The sequence below is a fragment of the Megalopta genalis genome, chromosome 2 (assembly GCF_051020955.1).
Source record: "Megalopta genalis isolate 19385.01 chromosome 2, iyMegGena1_principal, whole genome shotgun sequence".
NCBI classification, from domain to species: domain Eukaryota; kingdom Metazoa; phylum Arthropoda; class Insecta; order Hymenoptera; family Halictidae; genus Megalopta; species Megalopta genalis.
Window position 1 is genome coordinate 11129455 of NC_135014.1, and position 23713 is coordinate 11153167.

Below are 23713 nucleotides of genomic sequence, written 5' to 3' on the forward strand. Positions count from 1 at the left end.
GCGAGCAACACAAAGCCAAACGGAAATTGCAATGAGATTGCGAAACGACAGCTACTAATATGCCATAAATTTATTTATACCGTAATAATTGTTGCTACACTGAAACGTGGTACGTGTGCTTCACGTATGAATGTAGATTTCAACGTCGCTCGATATACAATTCTTATGGAATTCAATATACAAATTCAGTCATATTCTTATAGAATATGTACGCGCGCGCCCGCGTCGAATCGTGAGAGATTCGAAGTGTGCGTGTTGTGTAGATGTACGTGTACATGTACGTGTCTCTTTGAGTGTATGCGTGTTGTTCCGCGTAGTAATCGTCGGTTAAAGGTACACGATAAAATTGTAAAATACGATATACCTTAACGTGCTAGAAGAATATATTCATCGATGTAAACGAACGAGGGATCTTGGCGTTGGTTGGATGAAAATACGGCAACGTATCGTACAAACGGAATCGGAATCGGAATCGCAATCAATAGAGCGAGTAGCGTTTCACAATTAATATCATTCGATCGTTATGTATAATGTTCATTCACGGTTGTACAAAATTCATTGATGTCGCGACGACCGATCGGACCGTTGCGATTCGTGCCTGTTGTTCGTGTGGTCGCGTTGCGTGGCATATTGAAAAAAATAAAAAATAAGAAATCAAAGTAAAAAGAAAAAAAAAAGAAAAGGGTATCGTCGATCGCGTATCGCGTGTCCCGCGATCGTCTCAGAAGTTAGAAGCTGCGCGCGGGTGATCGCAACAAAGACTAGTCGCTAAATTGCGCTAAAAGTTTCCGGTTTGATGCGACGCAAACATGTCGCCCACGTGACTGGGGCGAATGCAAGTGCGGATGCAAATTCAAATTACAAATTGCGAATGAGAATAGGAGTAGAAATAGGGATGGTATTGTGGTGTAGGTATAGGTAATAGGTATAGGGTATAGGTTCCTCGCGCGAACGCGTTGTACGTACTAGAACCGAACCGAAACGAAACAAATCGAGTCGGGTCGAATCGGGTCGAGTCGAGTTGTAGAACCGAACCGGGTGTGGATCATTCGTTACGGTGTCCCGCATCGGTTACGGAGAATCAGTATTTTCTCATGCTTGGCATGGACGATTTGTAAGGATCGAAGCGATCGTACGACGGTGCTGTTCCAGGTGCTGTCAATCCCATAGATTGAATAGGACCGCTCTGGTAAGTCGGCGGGACAGGATGGCGCAACGTATTTCCCATGCTGCTCGAATTACTCCATCTGGAATTGATCGATCGTCCATCGTATCGGTAGGTGTTTCCGGATTCGATCGGAGCCGAATGTCTGTGCAGGGTGCGCGTACCTGTTTACGTTGTCCGACGATCTGGAACTCCAGCTGGATGGTTCGTTTCGCGGATCCCGGGTGCCGCTACTAGGCACGGAATTAAATGATTTCGTGGAAGGCGGTCCCGAGTGCCAGCTGCTAGTCGTTCTATTGCTTTCCACGTAGCGACTGTCACCTGCGGGGACCCGAGATTTATTTATTCGTTTATTTTTTCCTGGACGCACCGGCAACGGGATCTTTAGGAATCGCGCGATACTCACGCGGCGTGGTCGAGCCGGTGGGTTTGAAACTTTCGCTGTAACGCGTATGACTGTCCCTGGAACTTCTATGGGTTTCAGGTTCGGATCGACGCACTTCGCGCTCGCGTGTGTACGTGGTCGTGCTTGGTCGCTCGTATCTGCTGGAAAAGAAAACGATTCGGCAGAGTTCGAGCCAATTCGACTAAGAACGAAAGGAGCATGGTAAGCGCAGCTAACCGGCAATCGAATTACCTCTCTTTAACTTGCCGGGGATCGATCGACGAGGTGGTCGTGCTGAGCGGTTCTCGGCGAACGATCACTTCCCTACCGCGAGAAACGTCGGAGAAACTTTCCGGACGACTACTGCGCGAAGTAAAGTCACTGCTGCGCTTAAATTCTTTCTTCAATCCTATGTCTTGAGTGGATCTGGAGCAAGTCGAATTTCATGGTTTTACAATGAAGGTATTGTAGCCTCGAGCAAGATTTTGCGGATCCATAAATGGCTCGCATACAGTACCTGCTAGATTCGTAACGAGCAGGCGGTGACGAGTCCAATCGTCTGTCGGAGACGCGATCCAGAATCTCACCGCGACGATCGCTGACGCGATCCGGAGTGTGTCTTCGACTGTGCTCGGTGGCTATGCGTTTCCTGTCCGGTTCGACGTACATGTCTCTTGGATCTCTTCTGTCGCTGGAGGACCGCTTTATGGAGGGCGGAGGAGGCGCACGTCTGCTCTCTTCAAGCCGCATCTGTTGCCTCTTGAGTTCGAGCCTCTCACGTTCCAACTTCTCCCGTTCGAGCTTCTGACGTTCCCGTTCAAGACGAAGAAGCTCGGCTTTCTCTTGTTCGATCCTCTCCCGTTCCCGACGAAGCTTCTCTCGTTCTCTGTCCAAGCGTGCTGCCTCTTCTCTGTGTCTGCGCTCGATTTCCCTTTGTCGTTCCATATCCTCTCGCCTTCTACGTTCCTCTTCTCGAAGCATTCGCTCTTTCTCACGTAATCTCTGCCTCTCCCGTTCTTCCTGAAAGCAGAGACCCGTACTTAATAATCGCCAGCGTAGCGTGCTTCGACGGTATAGACCACAGGCCATAGGCGATCGAACGAACGGGAGCTGTAAAGGAACGCAACGTATCGCTAAACAATCAATCCCGTCTCGGCGCGTTCTTTACCCTGATCTTTGCGAACGTGAGCACATCGTCGCGTCTGCGTCGCTCGCGACTACGGGATCGTGTGTGAGATCGGTGATGGTCCCACGACCGAATCCTCTTCTCGTCACGTCGTCCTCTCTCGCTCTCCGGTTTCTTGCTGGTCGATTTGGTCGATCGCGAGTCCGATTCCTTCAAAGCATCGTCCTTCTTCTCCTGCGCCTCCGTCTTCTTGTTTTCGCCGATCTCGCCTTTCTCGTCCGACTTTTTCGCTGCCGCACATTTAAACGTTTCTTTTAATGGTGATTCGTCGACGCTCTTTTCGCCTAGAGAAACTGTGTGTCGATCACTCACTTGCTTCCGATCCCTTCTCTTCGCTCTTTTCCTTTTTCGCCTCTTTCTCCTTCCGGTCGGCTGTGTCGTGATTATCCTTCAACTTGTCCTTTTCTTCCTTCTTTTCAGACTTCCCGTTGGCGGTGTCCCGTTTTCGCATGTGACTTTGCTGCGTGTCGCCTTTCGCCTTGAAACGCAAACCGAATCGGTGATTCGTCGACGATTCCACCGGAGGGAATCGCAACGCCGGAAACTCTAGACGATGGTCACGTTTTTTTTTCGGTTTCGCCCCCTTTCCTCATCGTGGCAATACCTACCTTTTCGACGGATATCACGCGGCCATGGAGTTCCGTCTTGTGCAAATGCTGGATGCATTTCGCGGCGTCTTCGCTCGTCGACATGGTCACGTATCCGTAGCATCTTGCGCCGGGTGTCCTCGCGTTCGTAACCACTTTCGCGCCGATCACCTTTCCGTATTTTGAAAATATTTGCTTCAAATCGGTGGCACGAGTGCTCGAAGACAATCCGGATACCCATAAATTTCTGCTGCTCGCGTTAACGGGGCTAACTTGTGAATTTTTCTTGTCTGCGAAAACAAAAAGACGATCGTGGCGTGTCCTGACTGTCGGGGAACATTCTCCTAAAATTCTTTCGTTGTGAAACACGCTCCGTATAGTTACCTTTATCATCCCTTTTTTGATTCTTGTTACTAGACTCCGTGCTGAAAATAACGATTGTATTCGTTACATCCAAAAAATAGTTTCAACTATCCTTAATTGTATGTACAAGAAGTAATGCTTTAAAAACTATGACTTTTCTGAGGCTTAATAGGTACCTCTGTAACTATGTTAAGCATATAAATTTGGCTAGCAACTTTTCTTGTTCTCGGCAATCGTAATAACAATAGTAATGCTAATAATCGATAATTATAATAGCAGTAGTAGTGATAGTAGTGTTTTGTGAATAGTGGTTGTGATAATTATGGTGATGGTAATGGTGGTGGTGATAGTAGTAGTTGTTATAGTAGTAGTAGTAATGGTGTAGTAGTAGTAGTAGTAGTAATAGTAGTAGTAGTAATAGTAGTAGTAGTAGTAATAGTAGTAGTAGTAGTAGTAGTAGTAGTAGTAGTAGTAGTAGTAGTAGTAGTAGTAGTAGTAGTAGTAGTAATAGTAGTAGTAGTAGTAATAGTAGTTGTAGTGGTAATAGTAGTAGTAGTAATAGTAGTAGTGGTAATAGTAGTAGTAGTAATAGTAGTAGTGGTAGTAGTAGTAGGGTAGCAGCAGCGGTAATAGCGGTAATAATAATAACGATAATGATAATAATAATAACAACAACAACAATTAACATCAACAACAACAACAACAGTAACGAAATACGATCAATCGCACTTTGGCGTTCACTTATGTATGCATCGTTGTTACACAAAATAGCGTTACCACTTTGATCTTTTCTTCCCGAGTTATTATTTTTCTATTACGCATTGTTTCGTTGCGTTCTGCGGATCCAGTTCTCATCTCACTCGTGTGTTAACAAAAGTATTGTCCGTGTGGGATTGTATTGCGATATCGTACTGCGTATATCCCTCTACACAACAGATTTCCAGAAAGAGAGCATCATCGTCTCCTTGGCGATTCTTCCGGGAGGGCACTTCTTGTCGAGTTGAAACGGGTATCGACACACACGCGCGAGATAGAGTAGCGGTATCGGTATCACTATCTGTACAATATACATATATACATACATATATATATATCTGTATCTGTATCTCTGGTTACCGATAAGATTGTTTCTCGACCGCCTGCCGAGAGTAGAATTTATCTCGAGATACTAAGTACTCTTGCAATTGTGCTCGATGCAGCTGCCGTTTTGTTTGTTTTTTAATTTTTGTTTTTTTTTAGGTATATTTTTCTAAAGAACAAATATCTTCGTGATCGTAGAGCGTGTAACACCTTTGAAAAATAGTCGTTTACGAATAGGAGCGGTATATATGGGACTTGGTTCGTTTGATATTTTAAGTTTGCTAGCCAATTTCTCGAATTTCTTAACATACTTTCCAGAGTTAGGAATTACAGCCTAAACGTACGAGCGGAAAGAAACTTCGTGTATGCGATTGAAAAAAATGGAATAAAGTAATCTTGCGTGCGACTTTGACGAATAATTTCATCTTGGGAATCCATCGTTCGACAGTATCTTATCCTGATGATATTCGTACTCGTATGCGCAGCCGAGGAGAGAGTGAGAGCATCGCTATCATAGAGTTGGATTCGGATGGCATTTCGTTGTCGTACCACACTGTGAACGGTTTGTTTTGTTTTTTGTTTGTTTTAGCAATGAGAGACCAACCTCTTGCTTCCGTCTCCACCGTCCTGCTTGTTCTTCGTCCCGACGTTCGCGCCTGACGAGGTCCCTTCCTTGCTGTTGGCGCCGGCTTCTGCTCTACCGCTCCCTTTAGACTCTCCCTTCTTGCTGTTCTCTTCGACTTTCTTCTTCTCTCCTCCATCTGCAGAGACAATCAAGGTACCATGGTCACTTTCTGCGAGGCCAGATTTCTTCTCCCTCCCTAACGCTCCTGCTTAGTGGCCTGCATTTCCTGCATCCACAGCATGGAACTGTGTCCGAGCCACTAACAGAGTGCACACTCAATTACGATGAAGACCGCGCGTGATCTCGCAACATCACAAATTCACTCTTCAATGGTACGTTCCACGGTGACCCTACTTTTACCGTTTCTTTTCTCTCGATTTTACGGGACTAAAGGTTACCTTAGCAGCATGTCTTCACGTACACGTACACTTGTTCCGCGTACGCGACCACGAAATCGAAGCCTGACTAGACTCTCTCTTTCGCGAACAAAGTACTGGAAGCTGGAACGTACGGTCGGACGAGGAATCCAATCTGGGAGACAGGAAGCGATAGAAACCGGTCTCACCGGAGGAGAAGGAAGATGCGACGGTGTACGATTAGTTCCCCGATAGGTCTATACGGCTCTATGATGGTGTGACGGCAGAGTGCCGATGCCAGAAAATTTTGTACGAGTACAAGCGACCGCGTCTGCTTTCGGAGTTCCTATTGCGGTTCCTATGGCTCCTATGGTTCGAAAATATCGATTTGTCGGAGTCTCGATGGTGGGACGAACAACGTCGTAGCATTAACTATACACGGGGAAGATTCGTGGCTTGATATACACTTCAGTCTTCTTGTATCCACATAATTTGGAAGCAGAATGATCTCCAACGATGCTCTATGCGGTTAGGTAGAATTAATGTAACTGTATATCAAACTCTAGCGTTAACTAACTTATAGACTAGCGTTTATGGGAAAGATTTTGTATACGTGGTCGTCGACCACGTTGCAAACACGACGACGGATGTGCGCTTCAGTCTGGATGAAACCTCGACGACCGTCGGCCCGTCGCATTTTGTAGATAAATCGTTGCGTGCCGTCCCGCGCCATGTCCATGTGCCGAGAACAGTCGCATCGCATCCTGTACAGGTGTGGTGCTTATTCAGAAGTTCGAAGAACGGGCTTAAGATGAGAGCCATCGTGTGCAACTTTGTAGACGGATTCGGCACGATCGTGGTTCTGGATAGACGAGGCGTATCGCTCGAAGAAAATACAGTCCCTTGATCTTGATGCCGCAGTTTCGAATAACTTACTCGTCATCATAAATAAAAGTATAGCTACGTCTATTTTTTTAATTCTTACTTAACTTCTAGATAAGTTATGTGATTCGGTGCGTTGTAGCACTTACCTTTGTGCCTTTCGTGAGACTCGGTCTGCAATGGAAACATCAAGATATATTACTCAACTTATTCAATTATAGTTCCCATTTAAACGATGTAATTAGAACACAAATAGCATCACCTCCTCGGCGAGGAGATTTTCTTCGTCTTCCCCAATAGTCAAATTAATAGAATCTTCGTTATCGATGCCATTAGCTTCGACCGTAGAAGCCGAATTTGCCGCGACTTCATTTACCGCTGATGCTTCCGATTCGACCTTCACCTGAATCTTGGGTTCTGCTTTGCACTCTACTTCCTTGCTACTGCTATTTTGGACTTCCCCTTGAGATTCCTAATACCATGTTTGTTATATTCCTGCTACAAGTTCATTGAATACTCCATAAAGCGCTTAAAAGTATATCTTTGTTTGTTACCTCCAACTTCGGTGGGGTCAATTCTTTCTCAGTGGAAAGTTTTACTTCTATTTTCACCTTTGCTTCAGAAATGTCTGGCACGTCTGTAACATCTTCTTTTTGAGTTTCTGCGATTTCTGTTGTCTCATCTGGATTCGTCGTACCGGTCACTAAAAATTAAAACAAAAAATGTTGGCACAAACTCTATGATGGCATCATGCTTTCTATTGGATACAAACCACTATTCTTTCTTGGACTGACTTTGCATACGCCGCCACAAGGTACAATGAGATATTCATCCGGATTTTTCCCTTCGTCAGATATGGACTATACATAAGAGTACAATAACAAAGTTATTAAAACAGTTCTAAACAAGTTCTATTAATTGTTCTAGAGAAGATAATTATACAATGAATTACATTTTCATTGATCCTTCACAAATAAATAGCCGTACACGAAAGAAAATTAAAATAACTCGCGTCGAGTTGATAAGGATGAAACAATGCGTTTTCTGAAAGAATGTTAAAAACTGCGATAAACAATCGTCGAAGTACTAATTAAACTTGCCTCGTTTATACTACGAATGCTAACTGTTAGCAACGTACTACCAATTTTCATTGATTTCTCAATAGGGTTAAAATGGCGACAAAACAGTAAAAGGCATACAAACGAATAGCTTGAGAGAGAATCGCAAGAAGTATGAAAGTCTACCTTTGAAAGACGCTCGAGGAGTGCTGCTTTATTGCCGCTTTTATCAAGCCCTCGTCGTTCGAGCTCCGTTTTCAGATCTATTACTCGGAGCTCGGTCAACTTTTTCCCTTCTATATCGGCCATTATTCTTCGGTAAAAAGTGTCCAACACAATGCGAGATTAAGCTGCGAAACTTAACACACCCGCGTATGCAACAATATCGGTACACTGTTGTTCATACGCGTAATGTAGTGGTAAAATTACAGTATCGAGGAAAAGAAATTGGAAAACTCCTCGAAATTTCGAAGGCGAAGACACTACAACACGCTTCGAAATAAACTATCCATCGCCGTCGCCATTGAACGGAAATGACCGGAAGTAATTCCCGCACCAAATGAATAGGCTACCAATCCAAGAATCGCAGAGACGCTACCAAATGCTCCCTTCTACGTCGCACTTAGCAAACCTCCGGTCGACGCTATTTTCTATCCCCATATTCCATCGCATACCCAAATTTGCGCAAGATTTCGTGCCTTCTCATTCGCTCGGTACTATCCCTCTTCATTTGTGAAGCCAATCATAGCAAAGATATACTTCCCTCAATCACCACAGCGTCAAACTGTGCGGCCTAAATTGCACGATGTTGAGAAGGTATTTCGATATTTAAAAATCCCTAGGATCACTTCCGTTACGTTACTGTACAGTGCTATACACAATACATTCATGTATACATTGTATGCCGAAATTATTTATGCGCATAAAAAAAACCATATTATTTACATCTAAATTATGTTTTTCTGTATACACATATTTATTACACGTATTTACATACATGTAATTGAAAATTAATTACGACTGAATTACGACACATCTATTCAACATGTACAAAACGTACGCATGCATGCATACACTAAAATCGCGTAGATTAGAATTTTGAAACAGAAATTTATAATAAAAAAACAGAGTTTTGATGATGAAATTTAATAAGCCAAAATTGGTTCAATCTCTGTTATTTCTCCATGTTCCCTGTTAATTGTACATAATAAAATTTAGGTGCACATTGTGGCTTTTCATCGTACGGTGGAAAGATTTCCACTGTTATAGATGAGAACAACTTGTGTTTATGCACTTGAAAAATTATGAATGAAAGAAAGATACGTACGGTATCAAATTTTTTTTGGTAAATATAAGGTACGTGCAGCAAGATACACAACATTATAATGTACATCGTTGATTATCAATGGTAGTAGCGACGTTTATGACAGAATCAAGAAGCTTTTCTCAGCCTCTGTACAGCGCCAATTAGTCAGTGGCAAAATGCTCAAACTGTTAATCAAAATCGTCTATCGGTAATTTTGTTTAACAGTTTCGGCATTTTGCCATTTACCAATTGGCGCTGTACGAACCCTGAATGAAGCTTCTTGATTTGTGCACACATTGCACCAGTAATTTATCGCACCTATGTGATGTGTATGTATCTGATTACTCAAATGCGGTGAATTACACTTTTTTGACAAAATACGTGTTGAAATTGATTAAAATATATTATTATCTTAGAAACTGTGTCATTGCTATGCCTGTAAGTAATTTTTATGAACGTCACTATTATTCAGAGAAAAATAGACATAGTTGTGTTAAGGGCGTTCCCTTAACATTGTGTGCATAACGAACTGTCAAACTTAAAAAGAAACAAATCTTACAAATACATACAATTATTATATTGACGAATTTTTGTTACAGGCATATCATTCCAGTTTCGTAGAAAACAATGGAAACATTGGTAACATGGCGCTTTTGCCGATTCGAACTCATTTTAGGGGTCCTGCACCACCCTTTACAAAAGACTTAGATATAATCGATGAAGCATTGTACTTCTTCAAAGCAAATGTCTTTTTTCGAACATACGAAATCAAGGTAAATGGCATTACCTATACATTATGTATCGATTACCTCCCAAAGTATATAATTGTGTAATGATTTTGCAGAGCGAAGCAGACAGAGTTTTAATTTATATCACATTGTACATAACTGAATGCTTGAAAAGATTGCAGAAATGCGCAACCCAGGCTCAAGCCGCAAACGAAATGCACTCTCTGGCTAAATCAAAATTCGATGTTCCCGGTGATCCTGGATTTCCTTTGAACTCTGTGTACGCTAAGCCAAGCAATCCTATGGAAGCAGGTAAACTTTGTATTTATATTCGAAATACGCGGTGACCATTGTATGCCAATTTTTGCAGACACTATGAGACAATATTTACAACAAATAAGACAGGAAACCGGTGTAAGACTTGTAGAGAAAGTATACGGAGAGGATGGCAAACCTAGTAAGTGGTGGTTATGCTTTGCCAAAAAGAAGTTCATGGATAAGTCTTTATCAGGTCCTGGTCAATAGATAAATTAAAAAGAAAACAAGTCTGTCATTGAAGGTGATTATAAAATTCATACAGTATATAAATACAGAGATTAAAAGTTTCAATGTCTTATTAATTTTATTGTGTGGTCTTTGTTATATTTGTAATAAACTAATGAGAAAAAAAAACAAAAAGAGAGAGAAACGTTGATGTAAAGGTGATTCGTACGGAAGAGATGTTTATTTCGTACAGGATATAACATAATATCGACATAAAATTCTGTATTATATCAATAAAATGATGTATCTTGTTCGCAGAAGTCTTAACAATGTAAATATCAAATTGTCTATCGCTTTCTGCGTAGCGATAACGAGTTCCGTCTCAACCATGCCGCTTTACGCGAACCACCAATAGTTTGTGAATAACGGTGTCCCTTGCCCAATCCTCGTGAGCTTCTGCCAGCTGAGGTCTTTCCGCGAAGTTCACGGTGTTTGTGAACAGCATCGCATATCCAATTGATCTTTGGATCATTACGAATTTCCTAAAATATAAACAAACACCGCAAATTTAGCGAGGCGTCGTTCGGCGGTCCTTACATTTTCTCAACAAATTTTAAGATTCAGACATCCAAGGAAGATAATAAATCATTAGTTTTCAATTGCATTGATTATAGAATCATCATTTTAAAGGTGTGGACTTCTACAAAACGAATAGAGCTGGAAAAGTTATGATTCGTACCTTGTGTGCAGGATCAACCAGAATCACTTCATAGTACATATACGTAGAATCCTGAGCAACCCAGTAGCTGTTCAACACTCGTAGACCTCCGCAACGTCGGCCTACGCGTTCCTGAAAACGATGGTTGAATTGAGAATCGTTTATTTGAACAGAACAAGCAACCAATTTTGGTGTTGCAATACTTACTTCTGCGACGGACTGTAATTTCCGGGTCGGTTTCAGTTGATTTACACCATGGCTTTTGGGTTTGCCGTATGTTGCTCCTTTGGGTACAGGACGTTTACGTCCTCCTCTCCTTACACGAATTCTAAATATGACGAAACCTGTGCGTAAGAAATTAGTATATTCAATTAATTTTTCATGTTAGGGAAGCGTGTCAATGCTCGAAGGAAGAATAAAGCAATATCAGTAGGTATACCATATATCATCATAAAACTGTAAGAGTGGTGCATGGTACGATTCATCATAAGAATATAAAGCATACAAAACAATCGCTTGGAACAATAAAATTGGCAAATTGGAGTTTGACTTAAGAATTAAGAACTCAGAAGAGCAAAGTAAAGATTTTGTTTACACGGAGACAGAAATGAATTTTGTTAAATATCGTTCGTACCTTGCTTGGCTTTGTAGCCTAAACGGCGAGCTTTGTCGGGTCTGGATGGCCTCGGGGCACGATGCATTTTAGTCAACTGACGGTACTGCCAGCATCGAACTCGCAGTAAAAAGCGGAGCATATCGCTCTGCTTTTTACGATAGAGTTCTTGCATATACTTGTATGCGCCCATTGCGAATCCCTGAAAAATAAAATAACAAATTGGTTAGAATGCGTTGTTACACGGTGGAATATACACGTTAAACAAAATAAGCCAAAAGCTTTTCGATATTGTTCGCATAAAAGTAACACGGCGTGCAAACGAATGAAATTCGTATGGTGGTTAAGTTGAACAAAAACAGCGACTGGAATGTTTTTACTCAAATAATATTAACAAATTATAAGAACATTTTATACGGATGGGCCTGGTGAATAATCTTCTCTGCACGAGGCTCAGAAAAAAACGTGGATGCACAGGATATTTAGCGATTTCCAACACGAATCACTCACCCTTCACAACTGGAACAACAGGAAAGAGCTTCGGTTCGACGTGCGGCGAGCGGCATGCACGTATCGAGGCATTGGCCAGACAGCATCATAGATAGGTAACTAGATGGTGACAACCGTCGATCGAGGCGACACCTGCGCGAGTTTCGTATAACGAATCTCCGCGGTCGATAAAGTGGTAACTAGACAGTTTGTTCGGACAAAAGTTCATCCGCGAGTGATCTTTCTGTCGTTTGTACCATATTCTATGTCCGATCGGGTAATCAAATTCAAATGAGAAAATTCGAAACTCGAAGAGACCGCAACTATCGATAAGTCGACGAATAATTGCGATTCTATTCGCAAATTTGAAAACGAAGGGGGTAGCCTGTTCGGTCACGAATCCTTGTAGAAAATAAAAACAACATTTAAGTTGGCGATGGTGAGCGACGCGTAGCCAATTCAGCACTTTGGTAAATAATGCAAATAAATAATGTTGACGGTTGTCTCTAATCGATCGCAGGATTGTTAATCGAACAGCTTGTAAAAATAAATTGGATCGATGGGCCGGACAGATTTGAAAGTTAGATAGCAGGTATGGCAGCGGTAGAAACGGAGTGAGACGGACTGAAACCAGAAGCGAGAAGGGAAAGGTCTCGCGATGTTCTACAGGTATTATCGAGCGACCCGGTGACCTCTTGTCGAGCAATTGATTATTTTAGGAGAGGCAGTTGGAATATGCCGTTTGCAGGAAGACCGAGCACGTAGTCCGCTATGGGGAGTCGTTCGGACAGCATAAAGGATCCGATCTATTATCCTTCGATGCAGGAGATCACTGCAATGACGGAAGCGTCGGGAACGACAACGGGGACGGCGGCGGAAACAACGTCGGCGACGGTGACGGAGGGTAGCGAGAGAAGCAGAGGATCCGCGGGTAGCCAAGATCTCGGCCTCGAGGAAGGCAACTCGTTAAAAGTACCGCGGAAGTTTATTACGAATTGGCGGCAGGCTTGCGACCGCACTCGCGACAGAACCAAGGATCTGTTGAAAAGGTGGCGAACGGTGTCAAGCAACGTGGACGAGACGATAGTTGGCCCACCAGTTCCTAATAAGCAATTGGATCACCCAGGCTGGAGCGTACACGTTTGGAGTAAGCCGTTCCAAATACCAAAGCATCTATGTATAACGCACGCGATAACGCACGCTTATGAAAAAAAAGATATACATGGGGCATGGAACGTAGGCAATAGGCAATAAGGCACACGCTCGCGTTTCCGTCGAGCCCGATATTTCACCTAGATTTCGTCTCGGAACAGCTACCTGGGTAAGCAGATTTCCAAGCGACGAGAACCTAGCAGCGATAGAAGAGTCCGGAGCCGCGAAGGGAGGAAATCTAAAGGACCTGGCGGCTATTCAACGGGACAAATTCAGTCACTTCTTCGCGTACTTGTTGGACCACGACCAGGACGGTTTCGTGAACAGAAAAGACTTTCGTATGCTCTCGGAGGTATTTAAACGATAACAAAAATTGCTGGCATATATATGCGTGTGTGTGTGTATGTGCCGACGATGATCGACCCGGGTCCGCTGACGTTTACCACTTTTGCGAAGCGACTGAGAAGATTCGCGGATTGGTCGTGGAACGGGCCGGAGTACTTGCGACTAATGGAAGCCGAGCAGGGTTTGGCGGAGCTGATTCTTCAAGAGAAACACTACGACGCGAGCGAGGACGGCAAGAAGATCAGCTTGGACGAGTGGCTGCGTTGGTGGGCCAAAGTCGTCGCCCCGACCGGCGGCACCTCTTACAACGACATCCCGTTTTGGCTGAAAATTCTGCCGAGAATATTTTTCCTCGCCATCAACAGCTCGTCGAGCGGAATCATTTCCAAGACAGAGCTCGGCTCGTTCTACGGATCCGTTGTCGGCCTCGACTCGAACAGAATCGCCAAGTGTCTGGATATCGCGTACAATACCATGACATCGGTAAACGCCTTGGATCATATTTTATTCATTGCCGTTTATTTCTATTTATATTTGTATTTGCATTCGTATGCGGCACGATTAGACGGTCGCGATGCGTGCGACAGATACAATAGGACGCTGTCGTCTGTAGACTGTAGAACAAGGAAACGCTCGAGATAGAGGAGAATGCTTTGTTCCGTTCGCAGAACGGAGATCATCCTCTGGGTTGGCCGCAGTATCAGCTCGTGTTCGCCAATTTTCTGTTCGGTCGAGGTCCATTCGGTCCTGGAGAACATTTCCTCGGTTTGACGGACTCCTGCATAATCCGCGGCAATAACGCGCCGTTCCCAATCGATTACGCCGCGATGAACACGCCGAAGGACAAGCTGGAAGTGTACAGTCCACACTGCAGAAGCGCGCGACGCAGCGTCGTCGTTTGACTCGAGAAACTAACGATACTTAAAAATACATGTGTTGTGCAGGTACGTATCGCGTACGCACGATTATTATTAATTAGACGAAGGCAGTGGTTGCGGTGACAATCACGGTTGCGATTATGGTTACAGTTACGCTCACTGTATTGAACTTATGATCTGCACTTAGGAATAAAGGCGTCCTAGCTCCTGTCGTCTTGGACGTTCGAAGCTCGATACGCGGCAGACCTTCGTCCAGCGGCTTAGTACATCCGTGTACGTTCCTCGGCAACGAACATGACAGAAGAGAAGATTTATAATAGATCTCGCTTAAAAAAAAAAAAAAGAAAGAGACGTCCACCGTCACGATGTTGTTTCTTTTTTATTTCCTGTATCGCGTGTACCACCTCGGAAAAACCGATGGCATCGCAACCTCTGTCGGAACGACGACGACCGTTTGTGCTTTGGACTTGTCCCGAACGGTTGCGAACGGTTGCGAACGGTTGCGATGATGGACGACGAATCGACGGAGACTTTATAAATGCACTGTCTGCTGCAGAGTTGCCCGTGCATAGACTCTGAAGTCGGGGATCCTAGAGGGGCAAACCTCTGGAGCCTAGAGGCAAGGCCGTTTTCGCCCACACCGCCAGGACGAAAGATTCGATCTCGCATTCGTTCGTGTCCCTTTGGATACGGAATAGACCCTCTTCGCCCCATTGACGACCCCACGAGTTTGCCACCAGCTGAAACAAAAGTTCACGAGAATATTTGGGCCAAGTTGGGAGAAAACGAGAGAGAAGCAACCAACCATCGGGCACGCAAACTTACCCAGTACTTCAACGGCGGACCATGACTAGATTCTTCTTCTCCCCATCCGATTATCCTTACCGAATGATAAGCGGGCTCGTCCGACTCATCCCGCTTCCCGAACGGGGAGTGTCTGTAGACTCCCGACTCGTACGAGAAGAAATCTTGGTAAACCCTGAACGTGGCTGAAACGATCAAGGATATCTACAGAGTTCTCGTTTGAGATCGCCGCGTTTCTTACCCTGGACGGGTCCGGAAGTCAGGATCTCCTGCATGATGTCGGTCTCGTTGCCCAAACGGTACGCGGGTCCGACTTTGTACAACTCCGTGCGTAACGGATTAGACGGAACCATACAGCCGGCGGTCTTCAGATCGGTCCTCTTTCGGAGTTTGCACTGTTCGCTCGTTCCTGTCCACGGGTAGCACTGTTCCTCGACCAACCTGAAAGAAACGCGCAGCTGTAAACGCTCCGAACAAATACGACGGCGTTCGAATCTATAGATGTTAGATATTATTGGCATAATCACCCAAACTTCCTCATGAACATCCAGGCTCGGTCCAAGTAGCCACCGTCGCAGCCCCGTTGGCCTCTGTTGTTGCAAGAGAGCAAGTGTTGCGCGCTCAGCTCCACGTCCTCCACTCCCATGCTCATTATAGAGAATCTGTCGGAGGCGACGTCCGCGCTCGAAATTGCCCAGGAAGCGCCGCACCATCCTTGATCCGCGACGCCGGATATGTAGAAGGGCCAACGGGATCTGGCATCGAATTCTCGTGGCAGCGATTGCGGATCGTAGATCCGCGGAACGGAGTACATCTTGTAGACCTAGAAAAGGTATACGGATCAACCAGCTTCTTCGGTTTTTTCTTCCGCTATCCCCGATATCTCTGTTTTACTTACCGACTGCGACGGATTCAGAGTACCTAAACGAAGCTGCATGCCTTCCCTGAGCGTCCTCCCCGCGAACTCCGAATAGTTTCTCGCCCTCCAACCGAGAACAGGCGTCTCGTAATTGATCATCTCTATCAGATCACGCTCCTGCAAGCATCGATTCTGCTCGCAGACCACTTCCGCCCGCGAGCCCACCGAGGTGCAATTGCTGAAACGATCGATCGACGTTTAAAGTTTAGCCGAGATGCCTCGGTTGTGGAAAGCGAATGGGGCGACAGTTTACCACGTGTTGCAGTTCCGCTTGAACGATTGCCCATAGTTGTAGTACTTTCCCTCGAAGTAGCATCCTGAAACGCACGCGTCGTTCGATCAATCAAGAAGACCTCGGACGGCGTCGATTTCGCGGATCACTCACTTCTTTTAGGTTCCGGCGGCGACGTCCGCGGCGGCTGCTGCGTCGTCGGATAATTGTCGATTCCTCTGCAGTGGCTCCAATAATCCGGACAACAATCCTCCTCTCCGCGTCGATCGCAGAAATCGTCGCAGTAGCAGGTGGTGGTGAGGATCGGCGCGCTGCACTCGTCCTGCCGTCCGGTGCAGCATCCGAAAGCCGGGTACCTGTCGGCGCAGTAAGGCCCCCTCGGCAGTCCCGAAAAGTCCGGTATACCGTTCACGATCGACAGGAGCTGGACGAACAGCAGGCACACCAAACTCCGATGGGTTCGCATCCTTTCTGCAACGAAAACGATGCTGCAAGATACGAACCGCTGTTGCGATATATTCTCGGTCCCGAAACGCTCGCGAGGTTCGCGACGAACAGCTCGAACGGGACCGCGCGTTACTCTTTACTCAGCGTTAGCGTCAAGGTGTGCTCGATAAACGGTGGTGGATTCGGCAACATCTGGCATCCGCGAACGATAACGATGCCAACAACAAGCGGGCAAGAGCAACCGAGATTCTCCTTTGGAACCGCTTCAACGGGACCTTGTCCCGCGCTTTTCTAGTTAAACGCCGCTCGGCTTTGCTTTTTCTTGTGCAACTCCTTCGCGAATCGTACCTGCGACACGTTCGTTTGCGCCGCGCATTAACTCGATTAACTTATCTCGGCAGCCGGCACCGGCAGCGTTCTCCGTAACCGAGATACATACTTTCGATTACCAGGGGTTACCTGTACACGCACAGCTTCGTCGCCGCTGTACGAAGAAAGAAGGCGTACACCTTCGGTTTCGCCGTGGAACCGCCGTAGGTCGAAACCGAAACATTTTTCGTATCGTCGCGGATCTCGGTATCGCGTACACACGTTCGCAAACAGAAATATTCTTATCGGAGTTTCGCACTTATCGCGTTTAATGCGGTAAACGAGCGCACGGAACGCAAATCGAGGATCGCGAAACGAGCCCGTTTCGACGACGACGACGACCATCGGCATCCGGAAATCCGATCAACGATCGAGAATCTTGCTGAATACCGCACGCGCACCGGACCGTTCGTAAACACCATTATAATATTAATATGAATGAAGTTCGCCAGACCGGAACGTCGCGCGTCTATGATTCTAGACCGGTGATCGATCGAAAAGGGCCCTCCGATTTTCGATCGGCTCCACCGGCGAGACCCGTTTTCTGCTTCCCTACGTTTTCTGGCTGCTCCCGTTCACGCGGACGAGATCGGTGTACGCTCGTCACGTTTTCGCGTTTCGCTTTCGACGGTGTTCAAGTTTCGAAGGCGGCGTACGAGATGAATCCTAAAGAAGGACAGGGACACGCGTTTTCACGTACTCTCGTCGTATCCAGATCGTATGTGGGTTAATTCAACCACAACGATAAAATCGGAATTATTCAACAGGTGCGCGAGGCCGTCGGAGAACCGCTGTGCAAAATTCAATCTTCGAACGATTAGCGGCGAACGTTCTTGAATCGGTAAGTAATAACTATAATTGGATCGCGCGTCACGCGTCCCGCTCGAATCCGAGCGGGAATTTCAGGAATTGTGCATCGGATTACGACGACGCGAGCGCCTGCCTAGGAACACGATAGGTGCTCGATTGTCCGCGTTCTTGGACTCGATATAACGTCATGCGATTACGATACGACGATGCGGAATCGCGGGATCAGGGAGTCACGGAACGAGTCATCGTTGGCCGGCGATATCTTTGGCCGAAGCCGCAGCCGATGACGAGTCGCGAGAGAGTAGATTAAAGAAATAATCGCGAGACCGAATAAACTCGATCACGGTCAAAGAATTTGTCCGTTCACCTACGTCGAAAACGGTTGGGGGACACCGACGGTTCGTCGGTCCGTAATGCGAATGACATAATGCGAGATATCAGAGTTTGCGTCAACGTTTACGGCAGCTGTCTCGTATCCCCGAGGCGGGATCGTTAAGATATCAATTACCATGCTAAATAGATTACTCGAAGGAGGTACCAGATACGAGATACGAGGCGGAGTGCCGTGAACGTCTGGCGACGATCAAGGAAACGATAGGACAAACGTCGTGTCCTTGTTATCCTCGACATCGAATATCTTCGTGTCCGCGGCGCACCTACGTATGTTTATTTATGCTTGCGGCTTCTAAATGGCTATATACCTATCTTTCTAAATATAATTATAGCCGCGTGTACGCGCGATCGGGGACCGTTTTAAAAATGTCTCGATCGGCGAAAAGAGGTTGCAGAAGGAGGTTAGCGGTATCGTGTATTTTTAAGTGGGTGTACTCCGCTTCAGGGTCGTAAACGAGGAATTTCGGCTACCACCGAGAAACGATCGAGGATCGAGGCGACCGCGCCAGAGGCCAAGGCAGCGCGTAAAAATAAGTAACTACGTGATACGCTTATTTTCTCTTCGCCTCTGTAATAAATAAAGGATGTTGACTCGTGAATCGAAATAAATAAATGAATGAAACAAAAGCTTCCAGCGCTCTGGACGGCCCATCGATCGAAGTGCACACCGATCGAGCATCGAGGGATCTGCCGATCGCGAACAACCCTTTCAATCTTTACGTTTGACATGTGTACCTATGTACTTGTATGGCGCGCGATCGTTCGAACAGTTCGCACTAAAAATAACGCAAACGCAAACGCCGTGTCGACGCGTATGTGTTCGCGTCCGCTGCCCCTAATTCGGCATGCGCCCCCCGCGGATCGCGAATCGGATCGCTTTCTTGCCGTATCGATCTTTCTTCTGCGTGTACACGTAAAGTACAATGTTATCAAAATAAGTAAATGTGCAGAGAACGTTATCTTGAGCCGCGGGTACAGAGAAATGCGCACTCGATGATCGTATGAAATTTCAAACCGCGACATATAGTGGCGCCAAACGCGTCAGCGTCGCCTAAAAAGATGAATGTTCTCACGCTCGCGGTTTCATCCGAGCAAAGGATTATTTTATACGAGCACCTAGTGTACCGAGCACGCTATCGATAGCTTTCAGAGTCCGAGAAGAGAGTTTCCGTCGCTGAGGAAAAACGAGTCTGTCGCTTACTCGTGATCGCAGCGTCTGTCAGGTCAGGACCCTCTGGTATCGGAACGACGAGCCAGTTTCCTCGACGAGTATCCGGTGGCGGCTGTAGCGCGTTTCGAACAATCGTAAAAATGCCAAACAATCTGACGCTTGCGCGCAGATCGAAGTAGATCGGAGAAGAAAATTGAAAATCCTCGGCGACTCCTGATCAGCAAGGATCGGTAGAGAGTCGTTGCTGACGACTCAGAAGCGCGAGTCTGACTGATCCGAGAACACACAAGGTAAACGCGAACTAAACGCGGGAGTGTAAGCGCTTGTTTCGAGGTACAACGCGATTCGCTTTCGGTCGGTTCAAACTTCGGCGCGGCAAGACACCGCGCCGCACCGCACCGCGCCACGCCGCGCCGCACCGCGCCGCGTCATCCAGTTCCTTCCCAATCCACCGCAATACATCAGAATCCATCGAGATATATAATTCGTGCATTGGAGATCGGTTCCTTTCGCCGGTTTCCTCCCGTCGACGAATCGATTCGTCATCCCTTTGATATGTAAAGGTCTCGCGATTACGCTTGTCGGCATGTCGCGTCGGCGCGACAGTCTCTTCTCCTCTTCCTGGTAGCATCCGCGTTCGTCGAATACGATCAATTCGCTGCGAATTATCTAGAGAAAATTGCTTCGGATAATTGATTCGTTCGTAACGTCTGCGGACTCGTCGGACGCGACGTTGCGACCGGAGAGAAAAAAAAAATCGGGCTCGTCCGGGATTTGAACCCGGGACCTCTCGCACCCTAAGCGAGAATCATACCCCTAGACCAACGAGCCACATTCACTGTAGACCCACCGAGGTGATAGGTCATGTGCTTAGTGTGCTCCGTGCTTTAAAAAACCGTGTCCTAAAAAAGTGTGATTAACCCTGTGGGCCAGATATCCCCGAAGTGTGCTTTTTTAACAGGCACTGCCTGTACATTAAAGGATTACAAGGCGGCGGACAATCGCCGGATATCCTATTATTGTGAGTGAGCTTCAAACACGTGGAACAGAAGTGGGGCTGCCATGCCCAAAGGGAAAAATCGGCACAATGGCAGGCAGCCATAAAAGAAAACTGGACACCATCGCAGCCGAAGCGGACCGCACGATCCAACTTAAGCGGGTGGTAAGAAATTTCGACAAAGAATTTAGTGCGCGGAATTATGACAAAATATTCGAAAGCACCAGAAAGGTCCACAAACCTAACCTGGCTGCCTCGAGGAGAGGAGGACAAGGCTCAAGCCAGAACAATGGCGAGCCCGATAGTGACGGATTTCGCCACCCATCTAAGACAGCGCCACGGGAAAGCCTAGGGGACTCAGAGGGCCCCAGCTTCGTCACCACCAATAAGTACAATCCCCTAGCGGAAGAGGGCGCTGAGTACAACGCAACGGAGGGGCCTCCCGAAAATGTCACCACAACAAAAGGGAAGAGCAGAATGCCACCTATATACATAACAAAGTCAAAAATAAAAACCATAATAGCACTGATCTCAGAAAATAAACTTAGCACAGAGTCATTTATGGTAAGACAACTCGACGATGATACTGTAAGGCTCAACGCCAGTAATGAGTCTGCTCACTTTAAATGCTTAGAAATCCTGAAAGAAAGTGGCCTCCAATTCCACTCCTTCACCCCATCCCATCTTAAAAACAAGTCATTCGTCCTTAAGGGCATTCGAGGAGGCTTCAATGAAGCTGAGGTAATGGCCGCACTAGATGATCTCAAAATTAATAACATAACCATAACCAAAATTAACAAACTACAATTTGACCGCACAAATAGCAACAAATACCATTTCATAGTGCAAATAGACAAAAATAGCAATCATCAGGAGCTACTAAAAATCAGAAAACTGCTAAGCCAATCAATAAGATGGGAAAGGCTTAGAAAGCCTAAAATTTTTCAGTGCAAAAACTGCCAAAGAGTAGGTCACGCCAGCTCTAACTGCAACATGGGATACAGATGCGTCAAATGCGCACAAAGTCATGAACCGGGAAAATGCAGCATCGAGAAATCAGGTAGCAAAAACGTGCTAAAATGCGCTAACTGCGGGGAAAATGGGCACCCGGCCTCTTACCTGGGCTGCCCATATATGTCTATGATATTGAACATAAAGAAGCAAGTACACGAAAACAAAAACAGAAAAACTCTCGAAAAAACACAAAAAATTCACAGACAATTTGATCCCAGCATTTCATACGCAAACATCACAAAAAACAATAGAATGCCATACACGCAACATATAGCACAACCCGAAACACACACCAGAAACGAAAGGCTCACCCCCCAAAGAATATCGACCAACAGCAACGAAAGAACACAAGTTCAAGCAACGGACAATAATAACCAGAACAACATAAATATAAGCCAAATACTTGAAATATTCAGAAGTAGCCTAGACGAGATCAAAGAGCAACTAGCCGATCTCAATAATAAAATCACCCAAAACACACTGAGAATAGATTATTTAGCACAATGGACAATCGAGTAATGGATCACACAACCACCAGCAACCCAATCAAAATATCAGCGATAAACGTAAATTCACTGTGCACAATCAAGAAAAGACTAGACTTACAAAAATATATCGAAGCTTACAAACACGACATCATACTGATTTCAGAAACCAAACTGAGACCACAAAAACACATTAACATCGAAAACCTCAGACTTGATATTAACAAAAACGAATTTAACAAAGAAATGGCGAAAAGTCTACCAGACAGGACCGACAACAACGAACTTTACATTACAGATCCAATTACTAAACTCGAGATAGTAGGAAAGTATCTGGAAAGAATAAACTCACCAAGATACACTAACACCAATACAACCACCAAAAGACTGGCAGACGAAACAACAGACAAATACAGCAAAATAGCAAAAAGAATGACAGATACAAAGGCAACATTTACAACATTCACAGACACTAACCCAGCACACAGACCAGTACACCTGGATAACGAAACCAATCATTTCATTTCTTGCAGTGAAGTTAACGAAATTATAAAAAAACTAAATAATAAGACTTCGTCAGGTCTGGACAATATTCCATCAATTGCCATCAAAAATCTACCGACAACCATCATAACAGAGTACACGATACTCTTTAATAACGCAATTAACCACGCCTACTACCCAAACAGATGGAAACAAGCTAAAATTCTACCGATACTGAAAAAAGGTAAAAACCCAGAAGAGCCACAAAACCACAGACCCATTAGTCTCACTGCGAACATCAGTAAAAGTTTTGAAAAAATAATCAAACAAAACCTAATGAAGCACATAACTGCACACAATATTATACCAGATAACCAATTCGGATTTAAGAATAAACTTTCCACCACACACGCAATTCACAAATTAACTTCTGACCTCAACAATTACCTACACAACGGACTGACAGTGGGGACAATATTGCTAGATCTCGAAAAAGCATTTGATTCAGTTTGGCACAACGGTCTAATCCATAAACTAGACAAATACAAATTTCCAGCAGGACTAATCCTACTAATAGCAAACACGATTAAAGGAAAAACGTTCCGCACATGGGACAGAATGAAAATGTCTACCACCACATTCCAAATCTCAGAAGGCCTACAACAAGGAACAGTAACATCACCAATACTCTTCAACATTTATAATAGCGAAATTATAAACGAATTCGGACTCAACACCGCAGACAGACTACACTCGATTGCCTACGCAGACGACTTAATAATCTACAAAGCTGACACGGACGTAGGACAAATCGAAAACTCACTCCAAATAACACTAAACCACATTACTGACTACTATAAAAACTGGAACTTGAAAATTAATCCCACCAAAAGTGAGCTAATATTCTTCCGCAGACCGGTAAAACAAATAAAATACTCAAACGTAAAAAAGATAGAAAAAGCAACAATCACAACTAAAAACACTCACACTAACGAAACTGTTGAAATCCCCAAAAGAAGCTAGTAAAATATTTAGGAGTACAACTGGATCATCTACTAAGACTAAACAAACACCACATCACGCAACTGGACAAAGCCAGAAGAACCTTCAAAGCCAACTCAAGACTGTTCTACAACAAAAATCTTTCCACCAAAGCCAAACTCATCTGCTACCAATTATTAGTCAGACCC

General features: G+C 45.1%; 5 protein-coding genes and 1 non-coding gene across 11 annotated transcripts; 2 read left to right on the plus strand and 4 right to left on the minus strand.

The window, feature by feature from the left end:
* Positions 1 to 52: 52 nt before the first annotated feature.
* LOC117220830 (uncharacterized) lies at positions 53 to 9068 on the minus strand. 4 transcript variants are annotated; one of them, XM_033471199.2, is made up of 15 exons: positions 7874 to 9068; positions 7402 to 7489; positions 7184 to 7332; positions 6892 to 7101; positions 6779 to 6803; positions 5371 to 5527; positions 3708 to 3748; positions 3345 to 3613; positions 3049 to 3214; positions 2719 to 2987; positions 2068 to 2570; positions 1803 to 1976; positions 1572 to 1708; positions 1330 to 1486; positions 53 to 1247 (listed from the first exon to the last, which is right to left on the minus strand). In XM_033471199.2, the coding sequence occupies exons 1-15, from the start codon at positions 7994 to 7996 to the stop codon at positions 1082 to 1084; spliced, it is 2634 nt and encodes an 877-aa protein (XP_033327090.2). In that variant the 5' UTR covers positions 7997 to 9068; the 3' UTR covers positions 53 to 1081. The 4 variants fall into 4 exon arrangements, with proteins under 4 accessions (XP_033327090.2, XP_033327091.2, XP_033327089.2 ...); XM_033471200.2 differs by having other exon boundaries at positions 2719 to 2966; positions 7874 to 9066; XM_033471198.2 differs by having other exon boundaries at positions 1572 to 1711; positions 7874 to 9065.
* A 206-nt stretch (positions 9069 to 9274) lies between these two features.
* Positions 9275 to 10326, plus strand: Arpc3A (Actin-related protein 2/3 complex, subunit 3A). Its single transcript, XM_033471240.2, has 4 exons — positions 9275 to 9431; positions 9593 to 9766; positions 9838 to 10033; positions 10092 to 10326. The coding sequence occupies exons 1-4, from the start codon at positions 9426 to 9428 to the stop codon at positions 10244 to 10246; spliced, it is 531 nt and encodes a 176-aa protein (XP_033327131.1). The 5' UTR covers positions 9275 to 9425; the 3' UTR covers positions 10247 to 10326.
* A 100-nt stretch (positions 10327 to 10426) lies between these two features.
* RpL15 (ribosomal protein L15) lies at positions 10427 to 12194 on the minus strand. Of its 2 annotated transcripts, none has more exons than XM_033471237.2 (5): positions 12046 to 12194; positions 11557 to 11737; positions 11130 to 11266; positions 10944 to 11054; positions 10427 to 10746 (listed from the first exon to the last, which is right to left on the minus strand). In XM_033471237.2, exons 2-5 carry the CDS (start codon positions 11726 to 11728, stop codon positions 10552 to 10554), a joined length of 615 nt encoding a protein of 204 aa, XP_033327128.1. In that variant the 5' UTR covers positions 11729 to 11737; positions 12046 to 12194; the 3' UTR covers positions 10427 to 10551. The 2 variants fall into 2 exon arrangements, with proteins under 2 accessions (XP_033327128.1, XP_033327130.1); XM_033471239.2 differs by lacking the exon at positions 12046 to 12194 and adding an exon at positions 11953 to 12037.
* A 549-nt stretch (positions 12195 to 12743) lies between these two features.
* On the plus strand, positions 12744 to 14746 carry LOC117220841 (uncharacterized). The gene is made up of 5 exons (XM_033471227.2): positions 12744 to 13171; positions 13338 to 13528; positions 13633 to 14004; positions 14190 to 14465; positions 14587 to 14746. Exons 1-4 carry the CDS (start codon positions 12796 to 12798, stop codon positions 14421 to 14423), a joined length of 1173 nt encoding a protein of 390 aa, XP_033327118.2. The 5' UTR covers positions 12744 to 12795; the 3' UTR covers positions 14424 to 14465; positions 14587 to 14746.
* LOC117220836 (putative peptidase C1-like protein F26E4.3) lies at positions 14019 to 19874 on the minus strand. 2 transcript variants are annotated; one of them, XM_033471216.2, is made up of 8 exons: positions 19575 to 19874; positions 16508 to 16825; positions 16376 to 16439; positions 16102 to 16300; positions 15731 to 16026; positions 15445 to 15644; positions 15225 to 15388; positions 14019 to 15139 (listed from the first exon to the last, which is right to left on the minus strand). In XM_033471216.2, exons 2-8 carry the CDS (start codon positions 16818 to 16820, stop codon positions 14990 to 14992), a joined length of 1386 nt encoding a protein of 461 aa, XP_033327107.2. In that variant the 5' UTR covers positions 16821 to 16825; positions 19575 to 19874; the 3' UTR covers positions 14019 to 14989. The 2 variants fall into 2 exon arrangements, with proteins under 2 accessions (XP_033327107.2, XP_033327106.2); XM_033471215.2 differs by lacking the exon at positions 19575 to 19874 and adding an exon at positions 16942 to 17145.
* A 429-nt stretch (positions 19875 to 20303) lies between these two features.
* On the minus strand, positions 20304 to 20375 carry TRNAP-AGG (transfer RNA proline (anticodon AGG)). The gene has a single exon. It is a non-coding gene; the product is annotated as a tRNA-Pro (tRNA).
* Positions 20376 to 23713: the final 3338 nt, after the last annotated feature.